This window comes from Tyto alba, unplaced genomic scaffold, assembly GCF_018691265.1.
Source record: "Tyto alba isolate M040663 unplaced genomic scaffold, T.alba_DEE_v4.0 Super-Scaffold_29, whole genome shotgun sequence".
NCBI classification, from domain to species: domain Eukaryota; kingdom Metazoa; phylum Chordata; class Aves; order Strigiformes; family Tytonidae; genus Tyto; species Tyto alba.
The window spans coordinates 12,723,361-12,748,641 of NW_024881303.1; the positions used below are offsets into that span (position 1 = coordinate 12,723,361).

Here is a 25,281-nt window from a genome sequence, read left to right on the forward strand (position 1 = left end):
AGCATTACTGCTGGGAGCAAGGGGACAGAATAACCCGACCCTTGCTGCAGGTCTCTCCCCAGGACCAGTGCATGTTCCTCTGCAACCCAGCTTTTGTCACAGCTACCACCCCGAGATGCTGCTTCGCCCCAGGACCAGGCAGGCCCAACAGAAGGCTGCATGGGAGCAAGATTTGGTCAGGTGGTTATAGGGAGAGAGAAACAAAGGTGAAAGGAAGCAGAAATCGGTCCCCAGAAACAAAAGCAGCTGCCCTAATGTGGAGATCAGCCTGCCCTTCTGCTCCCCAGCCTGCTCCCCTGATGCTGGCTGCCTATGATGCCCCTGGGGGGACAAGCACATCGTCATCACAGAGGGGAAAACTGCACAGAGCTTGCTTGACTTTCCAAGCACCGAGTTATAAACTGGTATCAAAGCCAGAAAGACCATTTCCCTTAGCCAGTCAGCAGAGCCACCTCCTAAATCCCTTCAGGGACATCCAGCACCTCTCTGAATTTCCCTGTCACACAACTACATCTCTTCTCACCACTTAAAACAGTTGTGGACCGCAACAGAAGGGATGTCTCCTCCCGTGCAAGCCCTCAGTCCTGGGACTTTGCGGCTGGAAAGGGAAAACCAGTGCTGAGCCCATCAGCACTGAGCACCAACAGTTGTGAGCACCAGTCCCCAAGGTGGGTGATCGTCCCAAACTTGCACATGTTCCCTGCAGCCCTCCAAACAGCCGAGCCACAATAGCACTGCTCCCAGGAAATCATGAAGCACGTGGAAAAATTATTCTGTGATACCCTGCGGGCTCAGAGAGGGCAGAGGAATGCCACAACCAGCTGGCTCCAGCCCCCCCGGTGCCAAAGCTACCCCCCCATGGAGGGGCACAAGGCTGCTTCCAGGACATGCTGTCAGGCCAGGCTATACCAGGGACATGTTATTTGCCAGTTTCCTTGGCAGTGTGTCATGGCTTAAGGTCTGGACATGAAGTTAATCCTCAATAACTGGGGAGAAGTGCCCTGTCAGGCAACAGCCCCTCTAGCTGTTACATCTCATGGCTGCCCTCAAAGCAGGCAGGCCCGAGCAGTGATCAGAGGGAGCAGAGTAAGATGCCACATGGGATTTCCTTTCATTTAAGAAAATGTTAAGGTTTCAGGTGCAACAGCACAATCTGTACTGCCAGGACTGATCCCCGGTGGCAGAGGAGCTGTGCGTGCTGCCAGGAGAGGCTTGGCCCCACGTCAGGGCCTGTTGGGAGCTAAAGCTGAATATTCTGTCAACCCATGGAGTTGAACCCTTTGTGGGACTCCTTGCTGCTTCAGCAAGAGTAACTCGACCGATGATTACAGGCCTCCAGCAGCCACAGGATTGCCTTCCCCCGGGAGAAGGAAGGCCAGAGAAGTCACCGCAGGGGATCGCCTTTGATCTCAGCACTATCTGGGAGCCGCGCTCTGTCTTGTTTATTTTGTAGCATGAAGCAGGAGGGCAAGGGCTTCCTGCTGAAGACGGCCCCAAGAAATGGCTACAGAGCTACATCTGTGTAGATGTGGAGATCTGAGCAGCCAGGCCTGTTTCCCCAAACCCTGAGCCCACACCCCACCAGACATTTTAACCCGCCCACTTCATCCAGCCCCTGCGCTTGGGTAAGATTTCTTTTTATCCTTGGAGGACTGAGTGTCACTTAGCAGCCACCACTATCTACCCCTGCTAAAGGGGCAAGGGCTGGGGACAGGCTCACAACCCGTCTGCATTCCCGTGGGCTGATGGCGCAGGGTGTGCCAAGACAGATGCCGTTTCTTGCAGCCAGGGCTGATCCAAATAATCTCCTCTGTGGGAGCTTGTGTTGGCACAGAGCAGCCGTCGAGTGCCCATAGTAATGTCTGCAAACAACTCCTGCCTCCAATCAGCCCAGCAATGCCATCGAAATACACATTTCCACCAGCTGCAACTGGTATCACGAGCTGTGGCCAAACACCAGTCAACCCGATTTGCAGCCTGTGGGGTAGAAGTCGGTCCCCAGGGTCTCTCTGTGTTTGCCAGGGGGACTCAGCTCCCAGCTTGGGCCCTTCCCCTCTGGGGAGCCTACGTGCCACACAGGAGCGCGCACCGGGGGTGCAGTATTCACCACTGCCAGAGGTCACCCCGAAAGAGCAGAGCTGGGTGGGCTCACCCTCCCCAGGTGCCACGTTCGTCAAGGGGGGCCAGGGAAGACATTTGGGTTATCACCTCTTTTGGCCAAACAACAGGGACAAGCCAGACATGTTACGTGATAGCGAGAGCCTCCAGGGCTCAACCCAGGCCTGCAGGAAGGAACCGGCCAGCTGACTCATGGAAAACCAGCTTTGGTGAAGGACAGGAAATCACCTCTTTCACCATGTGTTTTGACCAATGGATATTTCCCCCTTCCTCAAACAATTCCAGAACTCGGTCACATCAAAGCAGAGTATCCCAGAGAGCAGGAGACAGATCCATCTGCAGGATGGAGAACTCAGAGGTTTTGAAGATGATTCTTCTTACCAGACAGCAAGCAAACCCAAGGCTTGACACCCCAGAAAACTTTAAAAAAAAAAAAAAAAAAAAAAAAAAATCCCCTGCAATTCTTGCAAGAGATGGTCCCAGCAGTAGGTCCAGGCTCGGGCAGCATACATGTCTGCACAGCACCCTCTGTAGACCAGGAGAGCTCCTCACCCTGTGCTCCCCAGCTCTTCTGCTCTCCCAGCACCCACAATCTGCTCCTGGCACCCTCAGCACCAAGTCACCGGCCGGGGAAAGCACGCTACAAGGCTGCCAGTTGCCTTCTGTGACCTGTCACGAAGAAGAAACTTATGAAGACTCATTTTTTCCAGGAGTGGCACCACATACCATTTCAATTACGATTTGTTGCTGGGGGAGAAGGAGCAGGGGAGTGAGGAGAGAACTGGTGTTTGCCTTCACATTTAAAACCATTTGTTTTCCTGCCACCTATCCTGCTGCACTGTAACGACGTGTCACATCTGAGCAGCACTAAGCAAAAAAATTTGGAAGGAGTAAGGAGCTCTAGGGATAGCAAAGGCTGCTCTTCCTGAAGCAGGCTCTGCTTGAAGGTAACCCACTTTGTTAAGAAGACAAGAAGGTCACTGTCTTTTCACGCTCCACAGCGAGATGTGAAGAGCTTTAGGCAGCGCAGCCTTGAGTGCCGACCGTGGGAGTACGAGTGGAAAGTGTGATGAGCGGGGCAGGGGATGCCAGAGCATCCAGAGTCACTTACCAGTGACTGTTTTCAGCAGCAGAAGGGAACATCCACCTCAGCACATCCTGCGCACAGCAAGGACGGCACTTCTTAACCACCTTTCCCCCTCACCATACCCACCTTCCTGCGTTTGCCTTTTCTCTGACATCCCCATTTTACCAGGAAAAGACACTCAGTCACACAGAACTTTTAAACTACCTGCTGCAACCGCCGCTATCCGCTGGCCGGGTCATACTTGCGTTCGAGTGCCGACAGCGCGGCGGTGCCTTTTGCCGAGGCGCTGCAGTCTTGCCTCTGAGCATAGGCAGGACTTCCCCGCATTGCTAAACCCAGTATTACCCCTGCAGTGACGTGAAAGAGGGGAAATGGGAATTTCAGTAAGAAAGGGGTGGGAGGAGGGAAAAAACGGAAGGACAGACAGATCAGTGTAGTGCACTGCAGAGGTGATATGCTTCATACACCGGCACTGGTGATCAGGGTTTTTATCACTAGGCTGAATCTGAAATGTGGTGGAAATATTGCTTCACTCATTTCAAAACAGCATGCTGCTGTTACGGACTGCACTGTGTTCCATGATTTCAAGCACACACCTGAAATGCATTTCTGAGTTGAGAAGAGTCACTAATGACAATGACGAAAAATCAATAAATCTAAGTTTGCAGACACTGAAACCACACAGTCTCTCTCCTTTCCCACACCTCTTTGGGAAAGCAGTGTACCACAAATGCACGAAAAGCCATCTCAGTTATTTCTATTCTATTTGCACAAGGACTCTTGACACTGATGTTAGGATGAACACCATCACCTAGTTTATTCTAGCAGAGTTATCACATGGAAAATAGAACTCTGATAAAAGTTACGGCAAGTTTCCTGTGAAGAGGAAGGGAAATGCTACAATAAAGGTCTACCAGGTGTGTAGGCGTAAAGCACTGAACAGCCAACATACAGAGGGTTCAGAGAGGAGAAAGGATGCACCTTGGCCATTTGCAAGTCAACAGCAGTCATTCAAATTCAATACACCATTTTTTTTTTTTTTAAAAATATGATTTCCTACTTAGATTTATTTTTCCTTTAATAACACAGTTTAGCATTTCAGAGTTTGGCATTCTACACTCTTACACACTGTCCTTGTTTATTAGCATTTAAACACAAAAAGACATAGCAAGACCTCCAAACACAAATAAATACAAAAACACAATATACAATAAACTGAAATACAACATATAATAATGCTATTGGGAAATTAAGACATGTTGCTAATTCCTTTTTTTTTATTATTATTTTAACAACATGGTTATTGCTGAGCAATAAATTATACATTTTAAAGTTGTTTTTCCCCCTAAAAGAAAAGGACGAGAACCACTGGTTACCAGATCACTTGCACTGTATCCTTACAGCTATTGATAATTAAGACAGGCAGAATATACACAATCAAATGAGGTTGGCCTTCTTTGGTCTTTGTTTTTGATCATAAAACTGAACACAAGTGTACCGTTCACTGAAGAGTATGAGATTAAAGAAATGGATACACAAGTTTCAAACACATTAATTTGTACATTATTCTCAATCACTGATGTCTTTTCCATAGATATTTCTTACAGAATTTCTTGGAAACAAATGTCAGCTTTAGTTTTCCCAATTATTACATTGTTCCATGCATCTTAAAGGTTATCCTACTTGTCTAAGAGAAATGGACCTACATTTAGCCCATCATCTCCTAATGGGGTATTTTTCACAGCTCTCTAGTCACCACTAAATCATTGGAGTTTTATACCTTGTAGAAAAAATCCTGAACTTCCCCTGTTTTGTTGTTTTTTTTTTTTTTTTTTCTATAAAACTGAAAAAAATATATAAACCAAACAACATCTATAAGAAAAACAAAATAGGTGGATCACATGATGCATCAGCAACAATGGAAGCTTGTACCTTCCCATTCCACAAGTACAGATTATACAACTCTCTGCCAGTGACGCAGGTCATAGTTGGAAGATGTGTCCTTTCAGAGATGAGCTATATTCAAATCCAAAGCTCAGAACACTATGCAAGAAAATGACCTTTACGAATGATAATGCTGGTTTATCTCAGTAACCCTTAGACAGAGTCAAATTTTATCACTACGCATCGCACTGCCAGCAATGGAGCGTGTGAACACCGGCATTGCTAAGAAGTTAAAAAGTCCTTGCAGAACTGGCAACCAAATTAAAAGCTTAGTTCCAAAGGACCATAAACACAAACACCACATAGAGACAACAGACCCTTCCCTAAATGGGCAGGTTAATAAGCCACAGAGTTGGGATCCAGATTTGAATTCCACATCAAGTCTGGGATGTTTGGATCCAGGATTTTGGTTCAGGTGCTTCTCTGTGAAATTTAGAACTTATTTGAACCCTAAGGAACTAATCCTAACTTGGAGGGAAAAAACCTAAACAAACACAGCCTAGTATCTACACTAAGATCATGAAATGGAAGACAGAAGCTGCAGTCTTGACCATAAATTAGAAGAGACATAGGAATAGTCAGATCCCTTACATGTTATATATCTCTACTCTTCTAAATCTTAAGAGGATGTCCCTGAATCAGCAGTCCAAAGTTTTCCACAACCTTCCTATCTGGTGCTTCTCAGTAAAGGCCTGGATTAAGAAGCAGGAAAGAACCATTAAGCCCTCTGTATTTTGGTTTAAAGAAGAAGGGAGAAAGCCCCAAAAGAAAGAAATGGTCAGTCATGCTACAGGCTGGTAGAACAAAGATGAACCCACTTCACTTTAAAGTGGTATTCCCCCTCCTCAGTTAAGAGGAGCACCACTTGAGACTTCCTCTGTTAGATGATTCTGAACAAATAGAGCAGGACACATTTGCTGCTATTATCCACACCGACACGCTGCGCTGGCCTTCCACTCTGCTCACTGCTTGGTGGTGCTTTGCACAGCCTGCAACGTCTGGGCTACCATACACATTACAACCCCAAATCATGACAGTTTGTATGTTTAATTCTAGCCCTTACTGTCCTGATGGGGGTCTTTAAAGTATGTCAACTTGTTTTCCAGTTCCTTTAAGGGACAAATGTATTAAACGAGTAAAGCCTAGTGATTTGAAAGTAACACTAGGGAACTGGAACCTCTCATTCAGTCCTGGCTCCAGGAGATTCCTTCTGTGACTCTGGGCAAGTCACTTCACATCTCATCCTTGACCTCCTTACTCCAGAAAAGACAAATAACACTTGCTATAAGAAGAACACATTTGCAGATGCAAAGTGCTTCCTACACTGTACATAGCACTAAAAACTACTCTGACAGACTTAATTCCCAAACTGATCATTTTTATTGCAGTAGCTATGATTTCTAGGTCAACCCGAATGTAGAGGTATTGACTGAATAGGATAAGAATTCCAGGAAGAGGTCCAGCTGCTTTTTATTATCTTTTGTTCCCAAATTAAAGGAAAGAATTTGCAGTTAACAAGTTGCCCATTGCTATGTTTGTTTAAAATACAGGAATCGCTAAATTAGCAGAGTATGAGGAAGGACATGTGTTCTAGATGACATTCCAAGGTCTTCAAAAAGGCAAAGCAAACTGTTTGTTTGCTATATACAGGTCTTCAAACCTGGATGACGGGAATCCAAAGTTTGCCCTTAGCCAAGATCCTTCCTTAGCAGCAGCAAGTTGTATTTGCACCAATCAATCAATCAAGTATAACTTGGAGGAAAGGGTTTTGTTTCATCACTTCTACGTAAAGAAAAGGCTTTGCATATATATGTGCATGCATGTCTGTGTGTATATGTATGTACCTACACACATACAAGTAATTAACAGAGCAAAAACGAAGAGATTAGGTATGCAACCCAAGAATTTCCCCCCCTCACCTATTTGTATATTTGCATAGTTAAATCATATCAAGGCATCAATACTACAGTCACATTTTTCACTCTTCTGTGGTGCAGGCAACTCTTCTTGTCAATCCCTACACGCTTCTCTGTCTTGGACCAAACAGCACCAGTGTTTTAAAAATGAAACAAAACAATAACAGAAACCCTGCATTGTTGGTGAAATGCCTATCCCACATGATGGAATACAGATACAAATAGGTGGTAGCTTTTAAACTCCATCTCAACAAGCCATAATCGTGGCAAGCTGAGAAACACGAGCGATATAATCACAACCTAGCATTCATGGGTTCAACGCTTAAATTATAACTAACACAAATCTCTATTACCTTTGCATTTGAGAAATTCACCAGGCACAGAAACAGGCACATATCTTCAACTTTCCTTTCCCAAGTAGGAAAACCCACAGGAATAGGAAATAAACTGTATTTCATAAGAAAGCTAGCATGTTACCCACAACATTTTTTTTTTTCCAATCAAAATTACGCCACCCATCACCCCCTTTTCCTATTGCACATTCTCTTTGTGAAAAACATTTACAGTACAAGGCTGAAATCAACATTGCATATTGTAAGTCAGCAGTTGAAGGTGTACCATGTAGACAGTAACTGAAACAAGACCCCTTTGATTAGATCAGAGAAGTAATGCAGACATGGTCATGCATCATAATCGCAGGTTGGTCTTTAAACACCCAAATAGTTTCATCCTGTTTGTAATTCAAGACTTTCTAGGTAACAGATGCACTCACCCTGTGCTGAAGAGCGTACAAAAAGGGCAACATCCAGATGTCACACACTGGAATCTCCCTAGAGAAAACTGGAAACAGAAGAGGCTTGTACATAACTTGGAGTGTCATCATTAAGAAAGAATACCAGCAAGAGACTTCAGTTGTGCACTGCTAAGAATTACTAAGCAGAGAACAAGAAGGTTCCTTTGAAGAAACTCTGTTCAAAGTAATGCAAACACTCTGGGACCCCCTCGCAACAGTGGCACACCACAGGAGTTAGCTGGGATTCAAGAGTACATGTGGGGGCAGACTGTTTCCCCGTGAATCACTTTAAACAGACAGTCCCTAGAAAACTTTGGATATCTGGGTCAGGAACGTACAGAAAAAAAGATAAAGGGCATTTCAATGATAAGAGGAAAAGTTAAATTATTTAAGTGTTGAGTAAAGCACCAGGTATCTTTTCCTTTCAATTTAGAGAATATACAGTGGCCTTGTTTTCACAAAATGCTACATACTCCTTGCTGGAAAGCAGAGGAAACCGATTTCTATGTACACAGTAAGAACTCTACAGAGATGGCCCACGAGTTCTGCGGAGAAAGGGGTGTTACAGTCAAGGCTTCAGGTATTCCACAGCAGGCGGTGTCTACATTTGTGTAGCAAGATCCTGGATTTCACAGTACGCAGGGTTGGCAAACTGGAAATTCTCTGGCAGCTTCATGTAGTTTTAAAAAATAAGTGCAGTAGGCCTCCATTTTATTAACTGTGATAAAAAGCACATATGCAAAAATATTTTTATATCGATAGCACATTACTGCATTATAAAAGCTGCCCAAGTGAAGCTGAAGATTCTGGCAGCTGGTGCTTTTGGCACTTGGGAGATGTGGAAAGCAGCATAGAGATCTGTGAAATACAACAGTGACTGATGTTTCTGCTACAGTGATCGGCATTAATATAGTTAGCAGTGTTCGTATTTAAACTTCTCTATGAAGTTTCTGAGTCAATATCCCACTAAGAGGAGATATTCAGATCTCTTAAAGCTACTAGTTTAGGCTGTGTGCAGACTGAGGAAGACTTCCCTATTAGTTTACACTTTTCATATGTTTCAAAGTCCTCTTTCAGTCACAAAGGCTGGAAACACTCTTTTCCTCCTCTTTTAAAGAGCCTGGATTTAGAAGCGCAATTCTGTCACAGGAGTTGGAAACTGTAGTCACAAATCTGCAGAATATGCTGGGCCCTGCTTATACTAGAAATCTCCTCCAAGTCCCAGATTGAAACAGGATATAAACTGTTTTGAGATGGCCAAACGGTTTCATTTAAGTTTACAAGACATGCATTAGCAATGGGAGGAGAGTCCTTTGGACATTTCCACTTGGGAATCCTGTTTTCAGTAAAATTCTGTGATGCACAAACACAAAAGCTCAGCTGCCTACATTCACAATTATTAAAATGACACGAGTTGAGCGAACCTTCGCCCTAAAGCATAAGTGATGGGTTTGCTTATGCAGCCTGCATAAAACTGCAAGTGCCATATAATTATATCTAGAGATATAGATGCGGGTATATCTATAGATATTTCTCTCTTGTGCAGAACGTCCTCCTTCCGTGCTAGCAATTAAATGCTCACACATGCCTCCATATTTGAGCTTGCACCTGTTGACAGCTATGTACCATAAAGGGAGTACAGTACCTGGACAATGGAAGGCAAGAAAAGGAAGACAAGTTGCTGCTGACGGCTGTGACGGTCAGCAGCAGGCAGTATTCTAGCAGGTGCCTGGAAAACCCATGAAGACCACTTAGCATGCATTGTATATTGATAAATACTTCTTGCAGGCACTGTGTGTGAAGGCACAGCCAAAAAAGACAACGGCAAAGACAAGCTGAAATACAAAGGCATGAATTCAACTGCACCTTAGACAAAAATTGTGACTATGCCTCAAAAAAGCGGAAAACTGATACCACCTGACATTAAAGGCTGAGACACAATGTTTACTTTCAAGCCCACAAAGGCTAAGAACAGTGGTGCAAGCCCGCTCTGCTTAAGCAGCAATTGGATTTTAAAGAGCACCACAGTCAGGCCATGTATCTAGACTTGCTTGTCACAGGCTATTAAATAGAAGCAGATGAACACAGCAGGTTGCAATCAGCATGTTTCAGGGCTAGCAAATGCTTTCCACTGCAGTTCAGGCTGTTATAACAAAGAAGCCCATGCACTCCCCTGTTAGGACCCTTGTCTGCTATGAAAAGCTGTCATGAGCATATACATTCACAGCCCCACAGAGTTCTCAGATGGGTCCGTTTCAAGTGATGCCACCTTACAACCACAGGCATTAGAGGTAAAATGTCGCCTGCCTTCACAGTGGCCATGAAGACTGTCTAGTCCAAGCTCCATAGGAGCACTGAGCATAACGTTTTGGCACCTGAATAAGATGGATTCCACCATGGCCAAGTCATAGAAGCTCCAGAAGCCAAAGAAATGGGCTTTGACTTTATTTCGTACATCGCAAGGCATCTAAGGGCTCTGAAGACAAGGCTAAACATTATGCCTGAAGTCCAATTAAACTACCATTTCAGATATCAGAATTAATCTGAATAAAAAGCTATGGTTTATAAGCAGCACAGCACATCTAAGGCACATGTATGCATGCAAGCCACCATCACTGTATTAAGACATTGCTGATTTGTCCTTAAGAAGCAATGGCTGCTAGTACAGAACAAACATACAGGCTTTTTTCAGCATTAATCCTCCTCCCCAATACTGAAAATACTATATACTGCTGACAGCATAATGTGCAACATATATAGCTTGATTGGAAAGCATGGGGCAGAACTTTAAAAAATGTACAGGATTCCGTTTAGAACTCCAAAGTTCAACAAATGCCCTATTTTAGGGTGAAAACAATTATAAATCTGATAATGATGCACAGCATCCATGAGTGATTTTTCCTTAATTTTGAAATAGTGTCATTAACTACGACATATATTGTAGGTTTACATTTCTAAAGAGAAATAACAGAATTGAATAGTTTTTTTTCCTATCACAAGTGATAACCAGTGTTTTATATCTTCTATTTTTCTTCCAAGAAATATCAGTCTATCAACAGTTTTAAAATAAAATGTTTTCTGTAACAATAGAACTTTAAATAAAAATATGATTTTGATTCAGATACTTTTGAGAAGACATGGATACTTTTCCAAGATCTTCTGACAAAGTAATTATTAAAACAGAGACCAGATGAGGCCTTAAAAAGACAATATACTATATTTCAGACAAGATTGCACCTCAGTTTTTCAAATAATATCATAACTGCAACATTACTTCATCATTTCTTCTTTTAACATGCTGACAATTTCCAGCTAGCCCATGTGTGAAGTTTTTTTTTGTTTTTGTATTCTAGCTTAAAGAAATAAAAGTCAGTAATTTATTCAGCACATACTGTATATGTCTTTTCACCTCCAATTGACTAGATCATTAATAAGTTAAAAAAAAAAATCCTCTCTGACCATAATCATTATCCTCATGAGGGATAAGTGATTCTTCAGAGCTTAAGTGTTGCTAGTTCTATTAAAAAATATACCATGGTATGATTTCTTAATGTGTTGCTACTTTCGCAATTGGACCCTATGCAGTTATGCCTTCAAACTCTTCCGTCTGTTCCACAAGGTGGTTCTGTGAGCTTTAGGACCTCTGACTGAAGACAAACTGATATAAAACCCCCAAACGGAGTTGTCTTCTGTTTAATCCACCTCCCCCATTGTATGTCAGGGGTCTGGTAGATCCGATGTATCCACTATGACTTTAATAAAAATAGTATCATCTTTAATATACGTTCCATTCTCTAGAACAGTTTGAGCCACAAAGACTGGGCAGCCAGATGCAATGTTCATTTCTCCGGTTGGCTTCTTGAAACTGCTGCTGTTTGGATCTGGCTTGAAAGCATCTCCTAAGTGGCGTCGAGACGGTCCCTGATCCATCAGCATGAGAGTCACTTTCTGTTTAAACGGCCAAGGAAGCAATGCATCATATTCTCCACGCATTATGACAAAAAACAGTGACAAGTGCGTCCCCTTTCCCATGCCATCTCCGTTAAGGTAAACCCTGGCACACATCTTGTAGCCAAAGTATCCAGTATAAAAGGGCTGGCTGTACAAGGACAGAGTCTTCCCCATGACTGCCTCTTGCTTCCGACGTTTATAATCTCGGATTTTCCAAATTAATACTCCGTTGTAACTGGCAGTTTCTAACACTTGGAATCGGAGGTCCATGTCAGCCAGCCGAATATCATGAACGCTCAGCATCTGATCATGTCTGCTCAGCTGTGTCTCTAGCAGGCCTGTTGGAAAATGGAAAGGACAGGGCTGAGGAAAGTTATTTTTTCCTAAAGGCTGTAAAAATCAATTGCCAGTGCTGCTATTGTATATGAAAACACTTTATTCTTCAAGAACCAAAGAGCATTTGGCAACTGATGAAGCAATTTCCATTGACAATAGTTTGCCAGCTAGTGTCTAGGTTAACTTGCATTTTTACAAACATGGGTGTTAATTACACATGCAGCAAAAGTCAAATATTCAAATCATCTAACAAATTTTGTCTGGTCACTAAGCAGGATGACTACAGAGGCTTCCATTTTTTGAGAGGAGACTTGGTAGCACTGTATGTTCAGCTATTAGCAGTGAGGACCTCGGAAGTGGTCACACATCCTATGTAATACCTCAGAAATTCAGAAGCACTGTTGATCCCTCAAAATGTTCTTCGCAGACATTACTTGTCTCAGAATTGCAGTGCTGTTACCACGTCTAAAGTTCATCATAAAAGAACAGAAAACTCAAGCTTAGCTCTGTATTTTGTGGTCACTCAGTTTGGAGGGAGGGCTATTTTTAATGTCTCCTTCCTCTCACATGAAAATGTTACTCTTGTCTTTGCATACTGGCAAAATTGGCCAACATAAAATACTGAGAAGCAGATTAATTCTTAAGGCAGGTTTGTTTTATACAGATCGATTTAAATGTTCTTTGTCCCAGTCATTTAAAAACCTACATAAGATTTACCCTATCTTGCTAAACTCCAGTTTTCACTTTATTCTGCAAGCATGACAATAACATTATTCTCAAGCAGATCTTGGTTTTCTTGGGATCAAATATACCTCTGTAACAGATATCAGGACAGGTGGTTTCAGGTGGATAACCATACTGTTGAACCATTCATGGGGGAGAACAATAATAGAAGATTTATCAATATATTAAGACTACATTTAAAGAAGGTGCTGAAAGCTATTAGCTGCCAAAGATCAATTGAGAAAGTATTTATAATGAACTAACATCACAGTCAAGGGTCAAGAAAACAAAACAGAGGACAAGAATCAAGCCTAAGAAAACAGCACATAGAAGCAATGCCATATCATCAACAAAGGGATTACACTGCCTCTTATTCAAAAAATCAGAAGAATCAGCATTGTTGATGCTTCCACATAAGAATCACAATGGAAGTGCCATTCAAAGAACACCATTTTTCTGTTGACAGCACTGCTGAGTACTTCAGTCTGCTGTGCTTACACTTACTTGTATTTCGAGCTCCTTGCCCTGCAGTTTTATCAACACTTTCCAGCTCAGTCACTCTGTTCTGGAGGGATTCTACACTGCTCTTCATGCTGTCAGCCTCCTCCCAATTCTGTCGGAAGGGGCGGATTTCTTTGTCCAGTTCTTTCAGTTTTTCTGCTTGACTGTCTATCACTCGCTTTATAAAACAGTAAGGTAAGAGTTAAAATAACAGAAATACATTAATGTATGTAAATTAAACACGGATTATGTAACGGTAATAAGATGCATTTTCCAATATAAACAAGTTTCATGTATGTCAAATATTTTAACACAAGCCTTGAAAATTTAGAGGAATAGCCCAGATATTTACAAAACACTCAAAAATCTTTAGTGCTGCATAGGTATTAATATTAGAGCACTACCAGAGTTATCAACACAATTATTTTATAATATTCTGAATGTCTCTATATTGATATTATAGGCTGATGTTTGTAGCGTTTCATCTCGGAGTACTTGAGCAACAAAGTATGGGTACAACAACTTACCATGATGTGAATTAAGTGGTTGCTCATGTGCATGCATTTATCATGGGGGTAACAGCAAAATAACTTACCCCTCCAGAAAACCATCAACACTCTTGCACACATGGAGCATGAGTACATATATGTGCAGATACAGCAGCACTAGCAAACTCCACGCTCACATAAATCAGTTATCAAAGCCTAAGTAATTATGTGCCCATAACCATAGCAGAAGCCCTCAAGAGTGTAAGCAAAACTACCATTTCTGTCCCCTTCAGCACTTTTAGAATTCCCACCCTTACTTCCTAAATTGGAGAAGCCATGCGTCCTGAAGGTGCTTGCTGGCTGAGTCTTTTTAAGAAAACAAAGAAAAAAAATCAGTTGATTTTGGAAAAGCATGAAATATAACACTCAAGAAAAAAATATGTAGAAAGGCTGGTATTATCTGAAAGAGGGACACTGCAAGCACCTCAGTATATTACAAGTACAAAGGAGAGTGTATTTCCCAGTCTACCTCAAATCTGATGCAAGAAATACATAGCACTTCACATTACCACAGCTAATTTGGTCTAGCAGGAATTTTAGCCAGAACCCTGTAATCAGTTGTGAAGTTCAAATGATAGCATAAATATTTGAGACAAGAAACTACTTTTGCTACCACCTACAGTTAAATTCCAAATCTAACTTTATAGTTTATCATCATATAGTGCCAACATGTATAAAAATGATTTTTCACTTCTTAAAAAAAAAAAAAAAAAGAGCAGTTGAGTACAAAACAAGAAAATAAAGTTATTTTGCATTTGCCTTCTGGTTAGCCATGTGGATTCAATGTTCCCCACTGATGGGGAAAACCCTTCTGCCTCATGCCACCTTCATTTCCCCTTTTAGGCATTTGCTTTTAATCATGTGGTTTCAGTTATATTGAAAGTCTGTAACAATTAATTGAAGGCTGTCAATTTGATAAGCCTGCTAGCAAAATCATGTTCTAGGAGTGCTTTATTTTGGTGTGTCTCAAAACCACTGAGTAATCTAACATATTTCAAGATTAACTACTTATTTCTATGTTGGTCTTCTAAAACAAGCTTATGTATCTCACTTGCTAAATTACAGCTTTGTGAAAGGAAGCTGCATACTGAATCATAAATGCAGGGGTCTCATTAAATAGATTAAACAACTTGCCTGGATGTGCTAATCATCAGCTATCAACACAGTCACACCCTCTCACTTGGACTGATGATAATCAGAAAATAAAATAGGGAAGGGCTGCTAGCTATACATATAAAAGGAAACACACCATGGAATGGCCTGAATGAATGCTGTAAGATCAGAGCCACGAGATTTGGCCATTAGTTCACAGTTAACATGCAAAAGTAAACTCAAGGTGTGACCAAGTCTGATCTTTTTCCTCCACTCACACAAACCATACTCTCCAAGGCAAAAAGAATAACATGGTTGTGGGTTTGTACAGCACCTCACATAGAGATGCTCTAATTTCCAACTGGGACCTCTTGGCACTAACACAGTATCAAACAAACCAGACAAATACATTTTTGGATGAACGGGGAAAGTGGTAGAGATGCAGAAGAATTGTAAGCTATTCTTTTGGGAGAAGTTTACTAAAAGTTGTTACTAGGGACCGACTTCTCCATCAACCTGCGTGCAACATTCTGTATTTGTACATGCACAACCCATTCTGGTTTTTAGCTGCTTCTACTACATGCTGGCAAACATGTAGTATTTTATCTCCTGTACCTCTTCATGAAAATTCAAGAGATACAGAATAATCAGAAATAGACTTCTATTCTGTTTTTAAAAAGCAGTGGGATCTCTATCTTTTTACCCTACAGGGAGTCAACCTCCCTCATGCTGGGAGATACTGATACATTAAATCTGAATGTAATGCAGTAGTGGAGAATTTCATTCTAATTATTCCATTAGAAAGCACACAGATGTCTCACACTGTACTCATAAATTTTCAAGTAGATATCAATTTTCTGCATGTACTTTTTATTCCAGCAACTGACCTCTCCAGATCATTAATCCAGAATTATATGCTTGGCAAACCACTGAGGGCTGTTCTTGTTGATTTTCATCTAGGTTTTGTTTGATATTTCTAATAAACAATTTCCAGAATTTTAGTACTATTATTACTAAAAGAATTTAGAAAGTGTCATGAGGAACTGAAGAAAGTTACATTTGCAGTTCTTTCTCTTTCAGATGCTCCTAATGGACCTTTCCATTGCAACTGATATATCAAAACTGAAAAGCTAAAGAACACACTAGAAAAGGAATAAAAGTTACTACTTGACTGAAGAAACAAATCATACATCTTTCTCCTTTGAAGGAATGTATTACCAATCAAATCATTTTATATTCATAACATCACTGTTTCTTTTGTCTTTAAGTACCTTGTGTCCACACTCAGCTTAAGACTTGGCTTACTAATACGCTTCCATATACTAATAAGAAAGACTGGATACTGGATATGAAAGTTCCTTTCCGCAAAACAGCAGCTGAAAAAGTATCACGTACTCTTTTGGCAAAAACACTTTCCCTAGGGACCATTAAATAGAAAATTAATCTCAATCAGAACACCTCAAGGTTGAGGTTTCTGCCAGTGCACCTTTGATGCATTTACACTGTGTGTTCAGTGCCTCACAGTACAGATGCTGCCAGCTGTGCTCAGTGACACTGCTGTTCCCAAGCCAAAGGGGGTTGCATGACAACTAATACTGAAGCTGTAATAGAAATTAATAGCAGGCATTGGACTTGTGGGACTAAGAAAGTATCACTTGTCTGGACCTGAACTGGCTAATTCTACACTGGAATTATCTGTGGCTCTTGTATAGCCACGGCTGCTCAACACAACCCAGAAAAAGAATTGCTCACAACAGGTAACCAATTGCTTCAACTCCTAGTAGGCAACAAGAGGCAGGTAAGCATACTGTCCAGGGAAAAACAAATGGAGGTGTGTTTCCAGGATGCCCTTAACAACCTGACTGACCCAGGAGGTGACAGTAAGTGGAAGGTATGGGGTTGAAATAGCTGTAAAACAGTTTGGCTTAAAATAGCGAAACTAAAATAGCTGGCAAGAAGTCAGGGGGGTGGGAGGGAGAAAAAAAAAAAGAACACAACGCATCCTCTCTGGTACTTAAGACCAAAAAGCCACCTGTTGGAATGCCATACTGCTTTGTGTTTCGTTTTGTTTGGGGTTTGGTGTTTTTTTGTTTTGTTTTGTTTTGTTTTTTCCTAAACATAAATAATTTGAAAATTGGTTTTGCTAACACTTGCAGCTTGAGGAAATAAAAGATATTGCAGTCTGTCATCAAGACAATCATGAAGAACTCTGTTCTACATTTTTTCCATTTCCCCTTTCATCACTGGTTATTGAGACAGCATGTGTAAAAACCCCAGGCGGACAAATTAACTTACCTCCTGGTAGATTCAATCAGCAATATCAATACATACAAGGGTTAGCTTCCCAGTGTCAGAATGCAATATTGTAAAAGCATGCAGCTGTATCCCAGACTATCACCAGACCAAATAACGACTAAGGCAGACTAAACTGGTTACTACGTGGGCAGAACATGGAAGGAAGTAAGTGTTGTAAGGAAAAATGTGGCTGTTGCCGAACTTAAAGGTTTCCTTACCAAACAACTTTCAGAGTCTCAAGGCTCTGAGCTCTTGAATGTGCCACCCTTTGAATTTTTGCCATTCTCTAGTTCGGGCACTTATATCTTTCTTGAGTGTCAGTATCTGTAGTTTAATATCTGAAGTGACTAGTAAGTGGAAAAGATTATTTCATTTACATTCCTTTAAGCTGGATGCTGAAACGGGTATCTGATATTCTAGTAGCAGACACACTAAAATAACATGTAAACGACACCTTCACAATAGCTTGCTAAATATCTCCTGAGGTTTCCCTAACCGTGGTTAGCATCACGCAAGCTAACACAAATTCCCAGCATCCACTGTCCGCCAGCTCTGAATGCAAAGCAAAGAATTTCAGCTTGGGCTAAGCACCATCCTAGAGCATCCAGAGGATTTCTAGTTTGATGCTGGCTTGTGGCCAGGTGATTCAGACCACAGAATAAGAAACTCATGCCTACTCGCAAAGGAATAATTAGATACATTTTCCTCAGAAGGACAACAGAAACATGGATTTAAAGAAGTGTATTCAAATGCATTGTACTACATTTGGATTAATTCCACACCAGACTGATCTCACTCATTAATATTTTTTTTAAATATCAGCAAGTAGAAAAGAAATATACATATGACAGTTTTAAGGTGCTAATCTTGTCCTCCAGTTTGACAGCAGTTCCTCAAGCAGTTATTTTTTGCAGAGAAAAAAATAATGATTATTATTTTTCAGATGAGTTCTGTAGTTTTGTTTTCAAACTTTTCCCTTTTTAAACAGGGGGGTTTTGTTTTAACATAGGCTAAGCAACTGCAATATTTTCGTGAAGCATCTTACTCCAACAAACAAACTACTGACCAGAAGGGGGGGGCGGGGGGGGGAAATCAGGATAACTTTATAATCAGGTAAACTCTCTGCCCCCCTTTTCAATTAGAACACCTCACTTCACAAGTGTAAAGGCACAGAACAGAAGCTACTACCGTTTCTGCTTTAATGGGGAGATTCTAAATTTCTTACCTGTAAATGAAGTATTTTAGATTCATTATTCCGCAGCATTTCCTTCTGTCTTTCAATTTCTATTTCAAAGCTACAAATCTGATTATGTAAAGTTTGTATACTCTTGTTCTTTTCCAAACTTTCATTCTGGAGCAAGGCCACCTGGAAAAAATTCTACAATTACTCCTGCCAAAGTTTATTAAAAATACCTATAACTTTGTTAGTTTAAAACTATCTTACATACATGAAAGGGATGAGATCCTAGTAAAATCTCTCTACATGTCTTGCAAATAAATAAATAAACCCCAACCTTCTGATAGCTACTTTTGCACTTCCACTGGGTGATATTGGTACAACTTTGGCTAATGAAAGTGCAGACGGGATACACAAACAGTAAAAGAACTTGTGTCTAAGCATAACCTTTTCTTTATTCAGTTTGTTATTTAATGGCTTGGTTTCCTGGTTTCTACTAACTGACTTTGGAGTTGCTTGGTGTCTGGAAGAAACAACCTATTTAGCTCTAGATCAGTGTTAAGAACTCGAGCCTGGCACAGAAGGGCTACCAGAGAGAAGCAGAGCAGCTGAAAAGCTAGTCGGGAAAGGGAGCATTAATCTTCCCCACCTACTCCAATCTATCCCTATCTGTAGCAAATTTAATGAAAAAACATCATCTGCATGGGATTGGTTTGGCTTCGCAGAATGTGATGGTGATGAAAACTCCTGAAATGAGTGAATACAGAAGGGATCCATGCATTTGAAGGAAAATCCAGTGGTGGTGCCTACTAGTAGAAAAGAGTTAAAGAGCTACAGGCTGCGGATTATATTCTCTCTCTGTATTGACATTTTATGAATTCATTCATTATTGACTCATTCTGATTTTAAAACATGAGCCTTGTTAGAAGAATATCGTATCATGTGTCTCCCTAGGGATGAAAGTAATACAGTAAATATTCTCCACACCATTTTATGCTCTATTCATTCATGTGGTTTGGGGAGGGGGGGTTGCTTTGTGATGGTGGATTATTTTAAAGAATCTCATTTTTCCCCAGGCAAATTATTCACAGCAGCAAAAATGTAAAAAACAAACACTTGACACAAACTGACATTTGGACATGCTCTGACTAGTTCCACAGATCAATCTTGGATAAGGAGCAGCACCATTTCTAACCCAGGAAAATCTTCATAAACATTCCACATCAAGACCAATTACTTGGATGCTACATGTTCCCCCAAAAAATCTATACCACCGCCCCCAATATAGATGTTAGTTTGAGGTCAAGCCATTTTTATTTTTGACATGGATACCACTGTAGAATTCTACGACCTTAACTGCCCTCTAATCAGACATAGTCAAATCCCTTAAGTGTTACTGCATTCCTAAACTCAGGAAGCTAGCCTGTTTAAAAAGTACATAATTTCAAACTCCATACTAGCCTAAACTAGACAAAGGACTACCGAAGTCCACAGGCATTCAGCAGCTTCATCAGACAGGGGCCCAAAAATAGAGACACTGTAATACGTGTGCATATCTACTTTTCAATATGGCATAGCATGTGTGCATATACACACATATGTTAGTTCCACACTACATATATATGGAAAAACTGGTAGAAGAGGCTCAACAGAAATGAGACAAAGCTAATTTTGCCACTGCAGAGAGAGAAACAATCTTGAGGCTGAAGGAACGCATGCCTAGGTACGAGAGAAAATTTTCAAGAACAAATTTAAACTAATACCCCTGCCTCCTGCATATTTCAGATCTGCTCGGTAGCCACTTTAATTTTTTGCATTCTCCTTTTCCTTAATGAATCAGAGTTTTTCAGTTAATCGTGATCTTTACATTCCACTTTTCTCATTGCTTCCTCCCCAGGCCTCCCAGTCGTAAGGCAGTTATTCTCTGTGTCACTAACATTATATTTCCATTTTTGTACAAGTTGTAAAGCGTGGGCCTCTCCTGTACTGAGATTTTCCACACAGTTTTACAGAACACAAGAAAAACAGAATTATGTCCTGCAGCCATTAATCATACAAAACTGTCATTGCTAAGACAGTAATTGTAGTTTAGTGGTAATTTGTGAATAAGAAATCTTTAACACTAAATATAGTTTCCCAATTGCATTTGGCGTAAGTCTTTGGAGCTTCAGTTAAAAAAGAGGGTAAAGGAAACACAACATCTCTTTACAAACTGCATCAATCAGCTTCCTTTACTTCCTCGTCATATTTGAAATATCCCTAGGACAAAGCACGATTTTCAGACGTATTATTGTTTACTAAAAAAACCCCCAAACCTTATGCCACAAAAGTGGGTTAAAACAGGTCCCATATTTAAGTCACATATTACAAAGGGAAAAACAGTTTATACCAGATTTCTTTAAGAATGTGACAAAGCCACTAAATTATGCTCATTATTTCCAACATCACAAAACCTGTGGGAGTTCAGTCTGCAAGTCTGTCCCATCACAGAGTGAACAAAACACCGTATTTTAATTCATCCCACAAAAGTTTTGATTCAAGATTTGACATCTGACCTTCTCTTACTATTCTTTACCAACAGCACCATTCTAATACCAAACCCAAAACTCAGCACAAGCTTTGCAGCTCTGAAGACTTTCAGTTTGCATACTCCACAAGCGCTGCTAAAAGACATGGTGGCTGGGAGAAGGCAACTTCTCCTTTCCCCTCCATGCATATCACAGTGAGCACCCCAAATGAAATCCTGACCCTACAGAAACCAAGACGACTTCCACAGACTTCAGCAGGGCCAAGATTTCTGTGATACTGATCAGCTAAGTTAATTGTGTACTGTTGATGTTCAGTGCATTAATTAATTTTTTCTCAAAGAAGAGAACAACAATGAAGTTACTAATCATTTTGTTACCCTTCTCTAGAATAAAGTCACTGACATATGATATGCGGTTAGCTATTCTGGTAACTTGGCACGGTCTTGGGATTTCCAGTGATTCAACTCTTTAATATGAATAGGAAGAAGTCTACAAAGCAGGAAGTGAAAATAAGAAAAAAAAAAAAAAAAAAAAAAAAAGGACAAACAATGATAAGCAGTTATGTCCTAAATGAAAGTTAAAACAAAAATTGAACATAAAAGATTAGTAAAGTGTATATTCTCTTAGCTCTGTAAGAGACAAACACAGAACTGCTGGGCATTTTTTAAATGACAAAGCACCTCTCAGGACACTGACAAACAGCAGAATATTATTCTGGAAGTCACAGGGAACATGTTTTTTTCCTTTGATGTAAAATAAATTGTATAGTTTTAATCAGACTAATGAAAAAAGAACTAAAGATATGAATTTGTATCCGTTAAAACCAAAAAATGTACATTAACAAAGAGATTCAAGTGCAAACTTAAGTACTGCTACTGATTATCAAACTAAGACCTACACATGTAGTAAAAATTTTATCTAAAAAAGCTACAGTAGACCTCTCAGTGGTTCAGCGGTTTCCATATGGGGCTTCAAGTTCAAAAACAAGCAGTCCAGGGACAAAAACGTATTTTGCTGTTCCTGATAACTTCTGCTTTAAAACTGTGCCTCCTGCGGCTGCAGGACCTTGCTGGAAACCCACGCGTGAGATCACTGTAGGCCGAAAAGGGAATATGCTTTCTAGACAGAGCTTGATGAACTGGAGCTAGCGGTCTGCTGTGAGATGACAGAAGTCACAAGCCACACTTATCGTAACTGCCACTGAGCTTACACTGGGATTGTTACTCTTATTTAACTCTTTCTAAAAAATTCTGAAGGGGCTCCTGACTCTTCTGCCTGCATTTGTAGAATAGTTGGGGAATTCTGGGATTCTTCCTCTCTCCCCTCCCCACTCCCCCTTCCCCCCCCCCCCAAAAAAAAGCAGAAGTGCTATTTTTCAGGGCTATATAAAACTTTTTTTAAAAGATTTAAGAAAACAATGTTTTGTTCTGAAGTTTTGTATTCTTAAATCAAAGCCTTAAAATGTATTTGCAAAACAGATGGTTAAGTAATTCAACTGATTCACAAGATCATTGCTGATACTGATACGATTTCCAGCATCTCCCAAATCCCAAACAATCTAAAACCAGGAGTCCCAAAGAAGCACTGCAACATGAACTTTATTCTGGTCCAGCACTAAAGCAGAAATCATCGTGCTCATGAGTTACAGTATGTTTAATGTAATTAAGCTTTGCAGGTCATTAGGTTTGGACAGCAAGAAAAAAAAAAATAACCAGTTTATTACAGGATATTAAAAATGTTATCTCTGGAAAAATACTGAGGTAGCAAAAATACAGCTCATAGTGCTGCCATAGCTTTCTGAACCCTCCCTTTTGTAAGGAGGCAGCTCAGAGAAGAAATGTAATACTGGACTGTTTATCTGTGTGAAGAAAGTGTGTTAAGTTATCAATGAGGAAAATTGTATATGGAGTTGTGAAGCCAAGTTTCTCACAGTATTTTATTACAACAGAGGTACCAGGTATGCTCAATGGCTTCATTGCTTTTGGAGCCTACTAGTGCTTTAGCTGTACTGCTGAACAGCTGTCAAACAGAAAAAAGCGCTTCTTCCAGTACTTTTATATGATTTAAAGAAACCAATGAAAATTAGAAGTGAGTAGAAGATATACCTTATTTTCTAAAGCATTGCTCCACTCTTTCAATAAGTTAACATGCTGCACTGCTGAGCTGGCTTCATGTGCTTTAATTTGTTGGTTTGTTCCCTGTGACAACAAAGAATTTATACATTTTAGCCAATTCCACTTCTTTTAAACCTACAAAGAAAGAGTATATCAAGACACCGAACCAACACTACATATTTTGGTTCACGGATGCATGTTGCAGAACTGTAGAGAGAAGGGAAATCTACTTGGGAATTTACAAAAGTCAGGAATACATTTAATATAGCAAGTGTTTTATATAACTGCCATATATCTCCATCCAGCGTGCTTGATACGTCAGAGACAATAAAGATGAACAAGATTTACAAAATGAATTGTATTTTAGAGTCTTCTGTGTAGCTTTACACTAAATAAAGCACAATAAAACTCCTGAGACATACAAAACCTAAAATGTTCAATTCTCCAAACCATAATTTAAAACTTCTGTTGTATTTCATGAACAGCTTCATAAGCAGTAAATTCTCCCTTAGTTGAGTATTAAAGACAAATATTTAAGATAAATTTATCATCACTGGAAACTGCCAGCTTTATAAACTACTTTGAAAGATATGACAATGCCTAGTTTGTCATCCTAATATGTTACCATGATTGCTCTATGATATTCAGATATGCTGCCTCTGCACAACCTATAAATGCTGTTACAAATAACCACTATATATAAAGTTTACAGAACACACATAGATCATATACAGAGTACATAAGATGCAGACCATATTACTTACTTTATTTGTATTGTGTTGCATTACACCTACTTCAGTGTTTTGCAATGCAGAGTATATTATCATTGATGGTAGACAGGCTGCAAAGCAACTGAAAGAGTTGCAATGATCCTCAAGGTATGTACTCTATATAAAATACTAAAAAATATATATGTGGATATATGTACATATATGCACACATATACATACATAAAATGAATGGCAATACATACGACATAACAGTGGGCAGGGTTACAGTACTGATCAGTTCTACCACTAAGAGCATTACTGTTTACACTTAGAAGGATGAATGCTCATTATTTAAGAACCTGGAAATACCTGCAGGAAGTAGTTTACTGAGAAGTGTTGCTGCTTACAATTCTTGTCTCTAAGTTATCACGGGCTAACTAATGAATCACACTATTTGATAACCTCAATTTTTTCCTGCCATCAGTTTCTGAAATTTCCTAACCTCTTTATTATATAAGCAACCAAATTCCCCAAGATATATGGTAAGGGAAGCAGAATATTGGAAGAGACTGTAATAATACTACTGAAACTAAACTCTGAGGTTTGGCTTTTTTAAATTTTTTTTTAATATTGCAGGGATTGCCAGGATTAAAATCTAAAACTTTTTAAATAATTTTCATGCTATGTTTTGATTATACACCTATGTGCACAGAGACATATGAACGCACATAAAAATACATGTTTTAAGTGTACTAACCTATGTTTAGCCTCAATAAAAATATTAAGACACACAAGTGAGAGAAAATATAAACATACTTAGCTCAAGAAAATACTTTCATAGAAACAACTTAAGTTACTAGTCTATTTTCTGAGGAACAAAAGTGACTTTCCTCTTAATCTAAGCTAAAAAGTTCTTCACATGTATCATCTTCCTATTTCAACAAGATGAACCTAGTAACTGAACTCCCAGACCACTGCAGGAATGTGTGGGCTTGTTATATTGTTCATTTTTAAAATGCAAAACCAAACATCTGCTGCATAATCACTTGGTGCAACTGGATGACTTTTTCTTAACCGAGACTAGAGAAGTCCAGAACTTTCACGTCAAAGAATTAGGTTCTATTTGCAGACTTTCATCAATTGGGAAGTATAATTGTTATATACTGACCTGAAAAGTGCAGCCATAACGCTTAAAACTACAGGTACTTGGGGCATTAATACATTCTGACAAATGTGCATTCAACTGCAATAGGAAAAAAATGTGAGTTTTGGCAAAAGACGTTTGCATGATAATGCTCAAAACATAAAGGGCACAGGTTATCGGGTTTGTATTGTGTGCCATTTGCAGAACATACAATACACGTGTGTATATTTTCTCCAGTCTGATCTAAAGTGCAAATACTATATATACACATATGTAAACCACACGCACATGCCAATACAGTATA

General features: G+C 40.1%; 1 protein-coding gene across 8 annotated transcripts in view; it reads right to left on the bottom strand.

Annotated features, from left to right (window-relative positions):
• Window positions 1–3,997: 3,997 nt before the first annotated feature.
• Window positions 3,998–25,281, bottom strand: part of TRAF3 (TNF receptor associated factor 3) — a 74,073-nt gene continuing 52,789 nt past the window's right edge. For 5 of the 8 annotated variants that reach the window (XM_042799091.1, XM_042799090.1, XM_042799088.1 and 2 more), the window contains 5 exons: window positions 25,002–25,076; window positions 23,115–23,207; window positions 18,530–18,670; window positions 13,373–13,547; window positions 3,998–12,147 (listed from right to left, as the gene is read on the bottom strand). In XM_042799091.1, coding sequence (XP_042655025.1) covers window positions 11,576–12,147; window positions 13,373–13,547; window positions 18,530–18,670; window positions 23,115–23,207; window positions 25,002–25,076 — 1,056 coding nt within the window. In that variant the 3' untranslated portion in view covers window positions 3,998–11,575. The remainder of the gene's footprint in view (window positions 12,148–13,372; window positions 13,548–18,529; window positions 18,671–23,114; window positions 23,208–25,001; window positions 25,077–25,281) is intronic. The other 3 variants (XM_042799092.1, XM_042799093.1, XM_042799094.1) reach the window with 3 other exon arrangements.